Source organism: Lemur catta, chromosome 3 (assembly GCF_020740605.2).
Source record: "Lemur catta isolate mLemCat1 chromosome 3, mLemCat1.pri, whole genome shotgun sequence".
NCBI lineage: Eukaryota > Metazoa > Chordata > Mammalia > Primates > Lemuridae > Lemur > Lemur catta.
In genome coordinates this window covers 40,738,857-40,755,472 of record NC_059130.1, presented here as the reverse complement: position 1 = coordinate 40,755,472, position 16,616 = coordinate 40,738,857, and the positions used below count along the sequence as shown (strand labels likewise).

The 16,616-nt window shown below is 32.9% G+C and overlaps 1 protein-coding gene across 3 annotated transcripts in view; it reads left to right on the top strand.

Moving 5' to 3' along the window:
• RABGAP1L (RAB GTPase activating protein 1 like) overlaps positions 1-16,616 on the top strand; it is a 646,139-nt gene that overhangs the window by 443,676 nt on the left and 185,847 nt on the right. For all 3 annotated transcript variants that reach the window (XM_045547315.1, XM_045547314.1, XM_045547317.1), the window contains 3 exons: positions 1,132-1,206; positions 12,497-12,622; positions 14,822-14,965. In XM_045547315.1, coding sequence (XP_045403271.1) covers positions 1,132-1,206; positions 12,497-12,622; positions 14,822-14,965 — 345 coding nt within the window. The remainder of the gene's footprint in view (positions 1-1,131; positions 1,207-12,496; positions 12,623-14,821; positions 14,966-16,616) is intronic.

Here is a 16,616-nt window from a genome sequence, read left to right as displayed (position 1 = left end):
GCCCATGAAGCCTGTTTTTGTACTGCCCTTGATCTAAGAATGGTTTTTACATTTTAAGAGATTTTTTTTTTAAAAAAAGCAACTGATACCATTGGTTACCCCTAAAGCCTAGAATATTTTCTATCTGGACTTTTACAGAAAAAGCTTTCTGACTCCTATTCTTTACTCTTTAATCAGCACAGTTCGCCTATTGGAACTGATTCAGTTTCTTCAAAACTAATATGGGATGTCTTTTTTTTTACATTATAATCCCAAATATTTGAAATACTATTTAGTATATATTAAGTATGCAACCTTATTTCCTTAATTGTCTGAAGATAAGGAGGTGAATGTTAGGTTGAATGGTATGGTAGTTACTTCCCAACGAGTGCTATATTTCCTATGGATGAGCCTTGTTGGCTGTATTCCAGCTGGCCTGGTTAGAATGATGTTAAAGATGTGGAATATGCTTGCATTATTTCAGGACAGGGATTTAAAAACAACAGCAGAAAAGGTGTGGAATAGCCAGAGCATCTATAATAGCAGGCATATATGTGACACGAGGCTCTCTCTTAGCCATTCTGCAGAAAGCTCAGGGCAATGCTAAATATTTCTGGTTTACCTTAGTCATAGAGATAGGAGAAACCGTTTTTACTCTGCAGACGTGGAAAATATGAGAGTAGTTTAGAAGATCTTTGAGAACTTCTGCAGGTTCTAGAGGGTAATTTTTTTGTCTGTCAGAGTAGAAGAGCTGCACTACACTCTCAGCAGCTGCCAGATTTCTCCTTTATAGTGCGTTTGAACTCCCACATCAACCTTAAGTCCTTCTTACACTTCTTCATCTTTTGTGGTCTCGTACTCCAGACCTCAAACCATAATGGATCTTTTAAAATGAACTTAGGTGCTCTGAGAATTTCTTTATTTCAGAATTATTAAGATCAACCTGGGATAAAGGGACATCTAGAACTGCTTTAGAACATACACAGTCTCTCTGGGGGTCCCACTGTGCTAACGGCACACACATTCCAGTTGAAAGATCAATGGAATTGTGGTGGACATCCCAGGGACAGGGACAAGCAGCAGGCTGGTGTGAGGTAACACTTAACATCTGTGAATATTTACAATATTTCTTTCCCTTCATCTTTTCTCTAGGCCTACTCCGTGTATGATGAAGACATTGGGTACTGTCAAGGGCAGTCTTTTCTGGCTGCTGTATTGCTGCTGCATGTAAGTATTTTCCATGTGATAAATAGCACAGTGCTACCAGGTTTATTTTCTACTGACTTTGTTCTTCCTTCCTACTGCCCTTTTACCTGATGGAGATTATACATAGTATATGTTTTTTAAACATGTACTTTAGGTAATAAAGTAAGAAATCTGATTTGAAGAGTAGGACAGTTTCTCAATAGAACTAATTTTTCTGTCAAGAAGAGAATAAATACTTATTTGGAGTTACTTTTAACCAGAGCCCTCTAGAGTTAAAGAATTCAATGTGATCGCCCAAAATTCAGGACCCTGGACCATTATGAACCAATATACTGTGGCAAGGAAGTCTTTTATCATTTCTGTGATTTATTTTTTTATACTCTCTTTCCCATCAGATACCTTCATTTAGCAGCACATTTATTGAGCATCAATTGCCAGGTAGTGGGCTAGGAAGTAGGATTACAAAGGTGAATCATTCATAATCTATGATCTCAAAGACCTCATAGTCCAGGATGTGGCACAGATATGTAGGCACATACTTACTATTTTTATTCTCTTTTATATGTCTTTATTTTTGTGGTGACAGAAATAACACATGCTCATTAAAGAACTTAAAGTGTGCTAAGTGAAAGTGATCCATAGGGCAAGAGAATAGAGAGGAGAATTACCGAACCCAGCTATGCCACAACTTTCAGGATAGACTTTCTGGAGGAGGTAGCAGTTTTGCCAAACCCAAAGAAAATGCTTTAGTTTTAAACTTGCTGGGCCTCTCCGCTGCATTTGGGTTTGGCATTCTGGAAATGAACAGCAATTATCGTAAATTCATGGTCTAATTCTGATAACCTGATTCTAATGATAATAGTGATACACAATGGTTCTATTATGATTATTCACTTTATCTCACTTTGAGGTTGATTTCTTCCTCTGTTCCATTGTCATCTGTTTACAATCTCATCTATCTTCTCCTTATTTTCCTTCTTTCTTTGATATCTTCATATCCCATCTTTTTGGGACTTTCTCTGATGATCAAGCACTTTATAATCACAGATTCTCAGGGGCCCTTGTTCCGCTACTAAATTCAGCTGGTATCTAGAATAGCAGGTGCCTAATTCAAGAGGCTGGCCATCATGAGCAGTGATATGGGTGTGTTCATCAAGGTTTTGAGCCAGCTCTCTAAAGGAAGCCTTTATAATCACTTTGATGAGAAGGTGATATTCAAGCCATAGGTGGTGAAGCTTTGTTTTGAACAAAGTAATCTTTGAATATACCACAGTTTAGCAATTTTTACCTGTAGTCCTATTTAACATATTATAATATATTGATGAAAGTTCAGTGAGAATATCTCTCTGAGAAATATGTTCTGAGATTTAACAGAAGTTTAGTTTAATTGTAAGTTCACAATTATTTGGAAACACCCTCCCTACCCACACTCCCAGAGAGAGAGCGAGATTGATTCAAATAACTAGAAAGGCCAAATACCCAGAAATTTTTTCTACATTATTTGCTCTACCACATGGACCACATGGCAAGTCAGCCTTTGTTAACTTATTCAATAAAATAGATTCCAAAGGATGTCACAAGGTGGACAGAAATTCAGTCCAGTCTCTCACACTTTTTATATTAATAGAATTATGCAGTGTTTCCATGGCTTATAAAGATACCTTGAAATATAGAAATGCTTTCAGAATCCTTAAGGAAAAATTAACTGACATTCAATATAGTGTTAATGAAAAACATATTCTATTTTAGTTCTTAATTAGCTGTATATGTGATAATTCTGTTAATCAGCATATTCCATTAACTGACGAACCTATCCATCAACCAATTTGAATAACAGAAGTTATCTGATTTTTTTTAACCATATTTTTGCCTCCATAGTTTAAACAGGTAGAAGAATACAGGCTGGCTTAAACAATTCATCAAAGACACTGTCTCAGGTTCCAGGGAGATACATTATTAGGGTCTTACTGACTAATTTTTTATCAGTTACATAAGCTATTGCTTCTTTTTGCTGCCAGACATCCTTTGGCAGCTCCATATTAATCATTGTCAGAGGCTGCTGCATTTTGGGATGCTGTCCTTCCCTCACCCATGGTCATTTATATTTCACAGTCATTGCCTAAGAGAAGAGAAAAACTAAAAATGAAAGCATGTTTGAAAACAAAGTTTTAAATTTTTAGGTTTTGCAATGTCTAAGTAGTTTTAAGAAATAATTAGCCTCTCCTTGTGCTTGGAGATTCCTAGATGCTTTGACAATAGCTTTGTAACATGTAATAGTTTAAGCAATGGAAGAATTAATTGCTTATCACAGTAGATACAGTTATATCCATTTATGAAATTAGAAGTTAATAATTTACAGTTGGAGAATAAATGTTATAGTACAGATTACTTGCAACCCTAATAATATTCAGTTGCCTTTGAAATTAAATATGCAATAATTCTCAATATTGTCATTATAATATTAGTCTTTACTTAATTGGAGATTTGATAAATAATATCCTATTATATATATATATCACTTATTTTAAAAATCATATAAAATATTTTAGATAATTTTTAACCCGATATATTTTTCTACCATATTTATTGTCAGGTAGTTTTAAGTTTTTTTATTGAACATGTACCTTTTTAGACATTCAGAAGATTATGCTCATTTTTAAGGTCAAATTATTTTATATATATATATATATATATACACAAACACACACACACACACACACACACACACACACACACACTAATATTGGCCTGTGTAGAAGCTTTAGCACTGCAGAAAGGATTATGTTTGAATAATCTAGAATGTTTAAAACTATTTAATTTTCTTGGCCAGGCATGGTGGCTCACACCTGTAATCCTAGCATTCTGGGAGGCCGAGGCAGGTGGATTCTTGAGGTCAGGAGTTCGAGACCAGCCTGAGCAAGAGTGAGACCCCGTCTCTACTAAAAATAGAAATAATTAGCCAGAAACTATTAAAACTAGAAAAAATTAGCCAGGCATGGTGGTGCTACTCAGGAGGCTGAGGCAGGAAGATTGCTTGAGCTTAGGAGTTTGAGGTTGCTGTGAGCTAGGCTGATGCCATGGTACTCTAGCTTGGGCAATAGAGCGAGACTCTGTTTCAAAAAGAAAAAGCTATTGAATTTTCTAGAAAACTATGACTAGGCACAACTCCTTTAGAAATCAGTTTGGGTTTATCTGATAAAGGTATGCATACCCAGAAATTCCAGTCCTAGGTGTATACCTTGGTCAAATTTATGCACATGTTCACCAAAATACATGTATTACAATTGTCCGGGGGGTCAGTGTTTATAATAGTCAAAACATTGAAACAACTCAAACGTCCACTATTAAAATGTCTAATATTAGAATTGTAATTGGACATTAAAATGGCTAAGTTGTGGTATGTTCATATAGTACAAATGCTAGTGAAATGAAATGAATGTTTTACACTACACTGGTTAATACGAATGAATTACATAAAAATAAGATTTAGTAAAAAAAAGCAAAGTACAAGATTACATTTGGTATGATTTCACTTTGTATAGGCAAAAAGAAACTCTATTTTTAGGATGCTACATAGATGCAAAAACTATAAAGAACACCAATGAGGTGATAACTGTTAAGGTCAGGATAGTGATTTCTCTAGGGAGAAATTTGGGGTTATGACTGAAAAGAGACACAAAGGGACCTTCAGGGTATTGACATTATTCTCTTTCTTAACCTGGGTGGTGGTTACGTGAGTCCTTTGTAATTCTTTTTTTTTTATTTTATAATTAATTACTCATTAATGTGTACATTTAACTTTTATGCATTTTTCTGTGTATTGTGTGTTAGAATAAAAATATTTTAAAACTATAAATCCTTTAATATATCTCTCAAAAAAGACAGGTTTAGGATAAGATTTAGCCAGTGGGTGTAAGAAATGAGAAGCAGAGCTACTTACTAGTTTTCTTGAAAATAAAGATTCCACAGACTACAAGGTGACAAGATAGAGGCTTCCAAACATCTTTATATGTATATACCTAAGTAAAAGTATCTGTGACATTATATTATTCAGGGACTCTTTCTGCTACATGTGACAGAACTCTAACTCAAAGTAGCTTAAATTAAAAAGGAAATTTATTGGCTCATGTAACTGGGAAATCTAGGACAGAGATGATTTTCACATGGTTGGATTCCAGAGTTCATATTTTATCATCAAGAATCTATGTTTGTATCTCTGTTCTTCGTGAGTTGTATTGCCTTAGTCATATGGACAGGCCATAAAGTGGGCACAATGGCTGCTGGCTGGCTGGGATTCATATCCTTTCAGTTTTATAACTTTATTGAAGAGAGACTATCTTTTGCTATAGCTCTTGAATTAACAACAACAACAACAACAAAAACCCATTCCCCTTCTTTTTCTTCCTGTTGGATGATGTACTTACTACAAGAGTTTTAGTGTGTTTTTTAATAAGTCCTTTTATACTTCCGAATCACTTTTCCTTATTGTTCAAGAGAAAGAAGCATTCATTTTCCTATTGAGATAATTCTTGCATCAAGTGCTTTTGAGCCATTTCCCAACATTTCTCTGTGTCCTGTAATATTCTTAAGACATTTTGCCTTAAAAAAAAAAATCCTGTCTTAATCCTCCTGTTTAGCTACTATCTTACGTTTCTCTGTACTTTAGAAGCTCTTTCAAAGGATAGTAAAAAGCACAACTATGAATTTGAATTGTGGTTTAATATTTTTCAAGTTACATGACCTTGGGCAAGTTTCTTAAACTGAGCTTTAGTTTTTTCATTTATAAAGTAGAAATAATATTATCATCTTTGTGAAGACTCTGATTTATTTCATACCTGATACAAAAAGAGTGTAGTCATGAAATTAAATTCAGGCTTTACTTAATAGACCTATAATTACTGGCAAATCATTTAAGTTCACTGAACTTCACTAGTCTTATATTTAAAATGTAAAATAATACCTACCTTAGAGGATTTTTGTGAGAATCAAATGGGGTCATAAATGAATATGTTTAATAATGATAGCTGTTATTGTTATTTCTAAAATTAATAATTATTTGCCTAGCCAATTTTCTTTTGAGCCCTGGTCCCACCAAGTTAAATTGATTACACATAGGAAACTAATGTATTATACAATGATGGAGTTTCATAGCTCATAAATAAACTTTAAATTTAAATATACCTTAGCAGCTATTTGACTTAAAGAGAAAATAAACAAATGATGAGAAGTTTTCATTCTATTTGCTTTTTAATGTATAATCAAAACATGAAGACTCGTGAGCTTTTGATTTTCAAAATAGTCACTAGCATCCATCTTTGTTGAAGAAAATTGAGAATTGCCTTCATAGTAGAAGGTGGATCATTGCAAAATGATGGGAAACACAATCATATGAAATAGGACATTTAGTTTTGTACTAAATGTGAGGATTATTTTTAATTGTCAAAATACAATTTTACTTAAAATATGTCTTATATATTACTTCGGGTGCATCTTAAGGATTTTTAAAGGGCTTACAACTGTTTTTTTTATGGTTTATTGTTGAGAGAAGCAGTGAGGCTTGGAGACTGTCTCCATTCAGGGGTTGTCTCCATTAGCACAGATGGCAGATGGTTTATCAGTGTTTGTTACTAAACAGTGATTACATCATGCTTGATTCTCAGATTGTGCATATGAGGCAGGTATTTTGTTTTATATTTTATAGAGCCATAGATAATATTTTGATATCTTAAATTTTAAGATTTTAATGTGTGTCTCCTTCTCTCCCCAATTAAATAACACTGATTCCATGATAAAGTTCTTATACACAACAAGGATGGATATTTAATATTAGAAACCCACCATGTTCCAACATCTTAATATTTTATGTAAAGATACATTGTTCAATTATTTATTTATATTGTACTTTAGACCAATTGCATATCAGTGATGAATTAGATTATCTCCTTCAATGAAACATTAATAATTGCCATAAGTTTAATAGTCATTTTAATTTTTTTTTTTTAAGTAGGCAGATGCCACAATACTATATAGTGGGGGAACTGCATATAGTATGGTGAAGTTTAATATTACAACCAGGTATTGAATCTCAGATCTTGGTTGATTTTCTTTATGCCAATTGAGGGACAAACTTTATAGCCATTATAAAATATAAATAATATAAAAGTTTCTTATATTTAACATTTATAATAATATTATAAGAAATTAAGTGCTAATATAGTTTCATTTGGCTTCTCTTTGCTTCCAACTTCCATACTAATCCCTTCCTTCTACATTTTTGTTGGCTCTTACCTTGGCAACTACCAACAGTTTGCCCTGCTCACATGGCATGACTTCATTGATAAAGGCAGATATATTCAGAGTTTTGCTAATGTTATCTTAAACAAAAAGTTAACACATGATATTTATTGAAGGGTCTATGCTAAGGACTATTAGGGAATAGAAAATTAAAACAGTATCCAGAGATTAAGGGCACACAGTAAATATAATGTGCAAAACAAAAGGCTTTGGTATTCAGAGAAAGGAAAGAGCATATCACATTTGAGGGAATATCAAAGCACCATTTATGATCGATCTTAAAAGATCAGTAAGAATTTGAAGACAGAGCTGTGCTATAGAGTATATCCCAACCCGTAATCCACCCTGGGCTTGTAGGTCTTAACTACAAGGAGAATTTGGAAAGTACAGCTTGTCACTCTTTGAGTTATAAAAAGGGTAGGGAGGAGGATAGAAAGATTATTCCCTATGATACCCAAGAAATTCTGCCATTTATATGAAAAGCAATACATTTTTGCTACTTCTTCTGAACAGCTTATGTTCTAATAAAGCATTTTAACAATAGAAAGAACATAATTTTGATTCGCATTTTTTTTATTATTTTGAGTACTGTTGTATAAAGCAATATGGTAGTTGTTGATGTGTAAGACATAGTCTCTGTCTTCAAGGAGGAAAAGAGAAGGGAAATTTATATTTATTGATCATCAAAAATGTGCACATGTTGTTTCTCACATATATTTAGTTTAATCCTTACAGCATCCCTATGACACAGGTGTTCTTATCGCTAACTTTTTAGAAGTAAAATATCTCAGGCATTGAGAGGTTACCTGCTCAAGGTCCCCCAGCTAGTAACTACAAGCTTGTCTGGGGCTCACATCTATTGGTTTAATTCCAAAATCATGTTTTCACTGCAGCACCTTTTCTATATTCATGATCTATTTCTGGGCAAATTTTTTAGGGGAATACAGTTGAATAGATAAAGGTTCTTATAGATTATGCTTTCATACAAAAGAAAAGTGACTGATCTTTAGTAAACCAACCTTTGGTTGTTCCTCAGTATAGGGGACTGATGGAGGACCTTGCAGATACCAAAATTCAGGGTACTCAAGTCCTCATATAAAGTGGCTATAGCATTTGCATATAACCTACATATATCCTCTCATATGTTTTGAATCGTCTCTAGATTACTTATAACACCTAATAGAATGTAAATGCTATGTAAATAGTTGTTATACTGTTTTATTTGTATTGTTTTTTATTGTTGTTATTTTACTGGGCTGCTTTTTCAAATATTTTTCATTCTTGTTTGGTTGAATCCACACATGTGGATACAGAGAGCCGACTGTATTTATAATCCTTCTTTCCCTGTACTCTATTTTCCATATAGCACCTAAGACCTTACTAAAAATAAAAAGCAGATCCCCTACTCAAAATTGTTCAGTGATTTCTTATTGCAGTTACAGTATAGTCCCAGCTCTTCATTATGATCTCTATCCATGCTATGCTGGAGCCAGACCATCCCAGCTTGTGAGAGCCAGTTGTTATTTTCAGGAATTTTGTGAACCAGTTGTTAATCACAGCAATTGTTAAAAATTAAATGATATAAACTTATGGTTAAATAACTTATATTAAAAACAAAAGTAATAAACACTCTATTTTACCACTTTTTACTGTTATCTATACTCTTAGACTATTGACATCATCTCCTTTGTGTGACAGAAATAGTATATAAGGGTGTACTGCCACTGCACCACTGCTGTGAGTTACTTCACAGCTCCAGTGCATTGATTTTCTAGTGCTCTCTGAGTTATGGACAGTGACCAAACATGGCTATTGCTATAGCAGGGCTTCTATTACTCAACTTATTTGGAATGATTGATATTATGTTTATTTGTATCAACAAAGCTAATAATTCATTATTGTCAATAAATTTTTCTGCCATCATTGATAGCCACTAGTAAGTTAATATTTTTTAAAATTTTTAAAATATGTTTTCTTACCATACATCTTATGTTACACTGTACTAGAAATCTAGGCTCAGCCTTTACTTCCTGATATTGCCACTGCACTGAGGTATAATACCTTCCTTAAACATGTATTGTCTTATCCTTCATAAGCAAAATACTGTTAAAACTCACTATGTGAATTATCTGTATTCTTTGCAGTGTAAATGTCAATCAGTATTTGCTGTTTAGCCATATTTTGTACATTTTTAGATACTTGTTTTTATTTTTAAAATCTTTGATATTTTTGCTAAATTTTTTGTGCTTACTCTGATTGTTGCTACTAATAATGAATAAATGAATACATTAATTGAAGAAAGAGAAACACCAAGGGAAGCGTAAGTATACATGCTAAATAGATCCCATTAATCTTTAAGCTGGAAAGAGAAGGTTGCATTTCTACTTTCTATAGGATTGTACATATTTTCCATAAATTTCTCACTCATTTTATTAGCAATCTTTTTCTATACTCACAGGGGTTCATTTTAGTTAGTTTTGTGATGAGATAATATCTAAGATCCTATGACAGCCTATTATAGGTGATCTTAATCTTCACAGATAGTATTGATTTTACCCCAGCTGGACTGGTATTTTATAGGTTTAGTCTGCTCTTTCCATGTGGCACATAAACTAACTGAAAATTTAAAACTTGGCTATAGAGCCAAAGCTAAACAAAGAAGATACTAACTCCAAGACTACTTCTCTCCCCCAAATATAGATGTGTTTTGTAAAAATAAAGATTATGGGCTGGGATTGTCAGTTATAATATTCACAAGTTTTTATTTTCTGGGGATCAAGTTCAAACTTTTAAATGGTGTTGTTTTTGGAGAACTCTTATTAAATATATTATTTCCTGTGTGTCGGTAGAGTGAGGTAAAGTAGGGGAGAGAAATGATATTTAAGCTGCGTACCTAAAACAAGCAGAAATTTGTGTCCATTTGTCTTTGCCCTATCATTGTCCTGATCTTTATGCAGCCATTGCTCTCTTTGCACTCTAGCTGTAGTGATGTCTGCCTTCTCATCCACACACCTAGCTTTCCCTACCCCAGGACCTCTGTGTCCTTATCAAACTCAAGTAGAGTTGCCTGTTTACTCATCCTTTGGGAAGGCACTGTACCTTTACCTCTGTATCCCCAAAGCCTAGGACAGTGTCTGTTTCTCATGTGATCAGTGACTGAGTGTGTGAATGCCAAAAGATATTTAAGCCTTTTATTTGCTTTAATGATTTTACCACATTTGAGGAGATAAAGGCTTCTTCCCTTTATAAGATTACCAGATGGTAAAATATTCAACTAATTGTCATTTACTTAGAAAGAGAGAGATTTAAGTGAATTATTTTCTCTAGGATAGGCTACATTTATCTTACATGTAGTTCTTTTGTATAACCATTTGAGTAGAGATCTGAGACTAAGATAAAGAGACTTAGAACTTGGTGGTAAGAGAAGTATTATAGGACATACATGTATTATACCAGTTAGTGTCACTTGAGGTATCAATGACACATTTGCTAACGGAGTAATGAATATAGTGTACTTGTTATTCTAAATAATTGAATAGAATGTGAAAAATATTTGCTGACTTGAACAGCTTAGGTCAAAGGCCAAAAACTTTGAAAAGTCCTCAAACAATTATAGTTGAAAATGAAATAAGGAGATATTTAGAGAATCAAAATGACAACAGTAAAGTGTATTTAACTTTAGGAGATTTTATTTAACTAATTTAGGTATCTCATAGTTTATAAGTAGATAATTGAAGTGGCCGATTTGTATAAAAACTTAAACAATTACATTTCTAAGTGGACAAATAGAACCCTACTTGATTCAGTTATTCAGGCATGAAGTTAGTCTAACAAAGGTATGGAATATCACAATCAGCCAAATTCATATTTTCAAGAAAGTGTCATTTAAAGTAAATATTTACATAATAGTTACATCCTAGGACATTGAGTAAGTGTAACAGCCTTTTCTGTTTGCTTGGTATAATTCTTCGATATTGGATATGTCCCTTTCCATATTCTTTCAGTTTATTGATACCACAATTTAGAGATTCCTCCCTTTGACTTCAGACTTTTATTTCCTGTTCAGATAAAAAATACCTCTGAAAGGGTTAATATATCAGATTTTATTGTTCATTTTCCTGAAACTTTTTTTTCATAAAAAAAAAAATAGCAACATCAAGAACACTCTGAGAGGACAGTATTACACTATCTATCAAAATTAAAAATGCATTTATCCTGTGGCCCAGCAATCCCTCTTTTGGGAATGTCCCCAACCCCAATCCCTTTCCTGCATATGTGAAAAAAAAATGATGCATATACAGGGTTTTCTATTGCAGCTGTTGGTGACAAAAAATTAGAAACATCTCAAGTATGCACTAATAGGAAACTACTGATGGATACAAGGTTAAATGAAATATGGTACCTCTACATAATAGGATACTTTGTAGCTATTTTTAAAAAATAAAGAGGCAATTCTTTATATAGTGAGGTAGAAATATTTACAACTTATATTGTAAAGGGAAAAAATCAAGATGCGTAACTATGTATATAGAATGTTATCTTTTATGTAGGATATGGGTAAAATAAAATAAGACATGTAATTATTTTATTTGCATAGAGAAACACTGGCAGGATGCAGAATGAAATTATTAAGAGTAGTTATGAGGTTGGTGGGGGCAGAAACCAGGGACCATTGTATATAAGGATAGGAAGGAGGGAGACTTTTACCTTTATATCCTTTTATATTATTTTTATTTCTTAATCACGTGACTGCGTTGCCTATGTTTTAAAGATGGCCTGAGGAATGAATGACAGCATGATTAAAATTAACAAAAGAGGGCAATTCATCTCAAGTGAAGAAACTAGAAGTTTTGCACATAAATTTTACCCATGTTACTCTCCAAGCCTAGTTCCAAGGACATCATTTACTACAGGCTTTTAACTGTTTATGCAGAGGACTAATAGCATGAAGGAACTTTTCTGACATTCTGGTCAGATGCCACTTGATCATGTTTTATATGTCTATATTTTCCTGTAGATGCCAGAGGAACAAGCATTCTGTGTTTTGGTGAAAATCATGTATGACTATGGTTTGCGAGACCTCTACAAAAACAACTTTGAAGATCTTCATTGCAAATTCTATCAGTTGGAAAGACTAATGCAGGTAAGTGAAATTAGGAGCTTTTATCAATCAGGGATTTGTTGAGTTGTAGAAAAAGCCTAATAGAGTTGGTAAGCAATCACGAGTTATTAATATAAAAGTTTAACAAAATACTACAGAAAATGTAAATGTGAATGAATTTGGCTTCTAATATCTACATTAGTCTAACTATAATAATATATTTAGCTATTTGACTTTTTTAAAAATAGTCTCTCATTTTAAATATTCAACTTTAATAGACTTTGAAGTTAGGAGTTAAGTCAATGAAGAGATTGCCAAGTATCATTTGTAGAGGGATGAAAATATTTAAAGAATAAAAATTGAAATATTAGGTATTAGTGTATTCTCCATACACTACCTTCTCTGGGTCTACATAGAATAATTGGCACCACGACCTTATCCGGGTCTACATAGAACACTTAGAAAAGACAGAAAGGGAGTAAAAAACCCCTAAAATACTATAATATAGGGACATATTTTAAATTTTTTCCATATAATTTTCTAATTTCAATATTGCTTTGATACTTCATAATATATATTTGTAAGTGTGTATGTGTGAGAAGCATACATTCTTTTGTATATTTCAAATGTTACATAATAAAAAAAAGATTGTGAGCAAGGACACAATGATTAGAGCTGGCAAAAGGGATTATTGAATGGCTTTGAGGTTCCACCTGAAGTTGGAAATCTTAAATTTATAATGGGTCTATTCATTATATTTATATGGCTTTCTCTAAAAGGAGTGGTGGGAACCCAAGGGAAATGTGAAGGAAATACATGGATGGATTGATTCCATATTGGAGAAAGGCAAAATGGTTGGTGAAGAAGGTTAGTGGGATGTGAGAGTGGAAGAAGCTGGTAGCAGCTCATTGGCCTGACCTGTCAAGAGATCCACAGATTTCTAAAAAGGGAAGTGAAGTCAATAGGATACTGAAAGATGAGAACAGGGAATAGAAGACTGACAGTTTGCAGTGAGGTTAAGCACAAGCTTTACTGGGAGAAGGGAATGTAGAAGGATAGAAGACCTTTAAAATGAAGAGGAAATGGAGGGAAGGATATAAAATTAGCCATAAGGACAATGACAAATGGGCACTGAGGGGGAAAAAGACTGTAGAAGAATCTGGTAACTATGGGCATTAAAAGTAAGAGGCTCTTTGTTAGAGATTTAATTCCACCAAGAAAATAGTTGGAATTACTTACATTTTACCTTTCCTTTACAAAAGTTCATTTTTTTTCAAAGGTCAATATTCCTAAGAACTTTGAGAATCAAGTAAGTATACCTGATAAGTGAAGAACAAATCTGTGGTACTATGAGGAAATTCAACCTCATTTTTCTATTAGCACTTTTTTTTCTGTTAACTGGATGACTGTTGGACACCCATTTAAAGTTCCTGATAGCCACATTGGGTGTTTTTCAAAGACAGCATCTAGAGCAAGAAATGGGTTTTTTGTTTTGTTTTTTTTGTTTGTTTGTTTGTTTGTTATTTTTGTTTTTGTGATCTGTTTATGAAAACAAAATGAAGGTGGGGTTTTACATATCTTTGCTTTTGTCTTTCAGTTATGGGAATAGCTATGCTAATACTTTGTACTGCGTCTTCCATGCTTTTGAAAGGCATTTGCTTGTTGAAGTTGAGGAAAAAAATAAAGCTAGCATAAAGACATTGTTAGGAGATTTCCAATTTTATACATCATACCTTTGCACAATTTCTTTACTTTGCCATTCTTAATATGTTTAAGATAGGGTTTTAAATGTTTGTTTATGCTCTGGGGTTTTCCAGTTGCTCAAATAATATACCAATATAATATTATGGACCCCAGAAGATGTTGATATTAGTTCGTTTCCAAAGAAATAAACATTTTTTTCCCAGGTAGTTAAAAGTTGAACTCTGAATGGTGATACTGTGACTTGACCCTGGAGTCAAGATATTCATTCGCCTGTAGGTGCTCTGTCAGAATGAGCATTTTCCAAGAAATAACAGTCAAGTGAGCAAGAGATGATCTTTGTTAGTTGTTTATAACAAATGTATTTTTATTTATCTCAATGATCTGTCATATCTCGAATTCCCATCTCCTATAATCACTTTTGTGTAGTTACATAAAATGCAGCCACGGCTGGAATAAAGTTAAAGTGATCATAGAAAACTTGTTATAAATCATAGTTGTGGCAAAGCTTCTTCCTAAATCTTCCACTTTGATTTTTAGGAGCAGCTACCAGAACTGCACAGCCATTTCTGTGACCTGAACCTGGAGGCTCATATGTATGCATCCCAGTGGTTTCTCACCCTTTTTACTGCCAAGTTCCCCCTCTGCATGGTATTCCACATCATTGACTTACTGCTTTGTGAGGTAGAGTGACTTCTATCTTTCATACCTACATCAAAATAGAAAATGGTTTCTGCTTAAAATGGTTACAGTTTTCTTCATTTTCTTTTTTCCTATTACATTAAGCCAATAGGAAATACTGACCCAAAAGTTCCATTTAAATTTTTAGTAAAGAATATTTTAATTATAATTTTATTATTTGTGAGGAATGAAAATATTAAAGCATATGTAATTTCTACAAAGTAAAATGAGGTGATTAAGTTTACATAATTTAAATTCACAATAAGCCTATATCTGTGTAATAATGTATTACAAATATAAAGGACTTTTAAGGTTAAATAAATGAATTTAGAATCAGGTATTTTTAATATTAATGCAATTATATTCCAAGAGTGCATATAAATGAGTTTTTACAGTAACTAATTCCTCAATTCATAAGCTATCTTTCTGTGTATGATGTTTGAGGCTCCTGCAAGATGATGAGAGAAATGATAAACTAAAGCTATTATGTCACATAATTATATTTTTAGACAGTAAAATATTTCAGAAATTAGTTTGTAAAATTCCTTAGGTGTTTATATTTGTTTATTTTATTGTTTTTAGTTCCTTTGGTGGCTATATTTATTTACTTTACTCTTTTGAAGAAATAAGCAATATTACACATATGTACATGTTATATTGCCATCAAAATGTTTTGACAATTTTAGCAGGAATAGGAAAGTTGCTGGATGAGAAGTATATATTTTTAATAGCAGTATAAATATATATAAAATATAGCTGTCTTAAAAAGCAGAAGTAATCAAAAGTATAAACTTATGTACATGATTATAAGCTTAATATAGTCTGGACAGTTTCATGTTATTATACTTTTAGGTAAAAATTCTTCTTTCTTATAAGTCTAGTTTAGTCACACTAGGAATTAGAAGTTTAAGTGTAAAAACAGGATTTAAAAAGATAAAATGTATTAATATAAGCTATGTAAAGCATACTAGTGTTATTTCTTAGCCTACTACAACAGTTATGATATTATATGCAAGCTTAGCTGGGCTTTTGGTCTTCACAGGCTTTAGTTGGTAGTTGTATAGTACCCGAAGGTCGGCAAACACCCTGTAAGCATGTAAGATTTTTAATCATTTGTAACCTACTTTGATAAAGAAGGGTTGGGTAACTTGCTAGGTTCACAGAATAAGTTCCTGAATCCTGAATATATTAATATAACAGCTAGAGAACCTGGTTGTTAACGCATTAATTCTACTCGTTGTACTTACAAATTAGTTTGTAAAGTGCCTTTCTAAATTTAACTTCAAGGAAGGATGTAGAATCAGGAGCTAAAAACCTTATTCAAAGTGAGCATCGTGTGACCACAACATATACAAAGCATACTGAGGCATTTGTACTGAAAACTCTACTTTGCCTGATTATTCAATTGGTGTGGTAACCAGTTCCAATTCCCCAACTTTAGTACAATACTCTTTGAAAGTAAAAACCAAACTCACACAAGCTAATACTAGAAGTTTTGACAAATAAATAGTCATGAACTTTATTACATACTGAGCTTAGTGATGGTACTTCATAAAACCAGGAAAGTGAGGGTATGGCATTTTAACAGTTTTTGCATTATATTAATATATAGTGTGAGCTTGCAAATATTTGTTATCATTGCTTCACTTTTTTT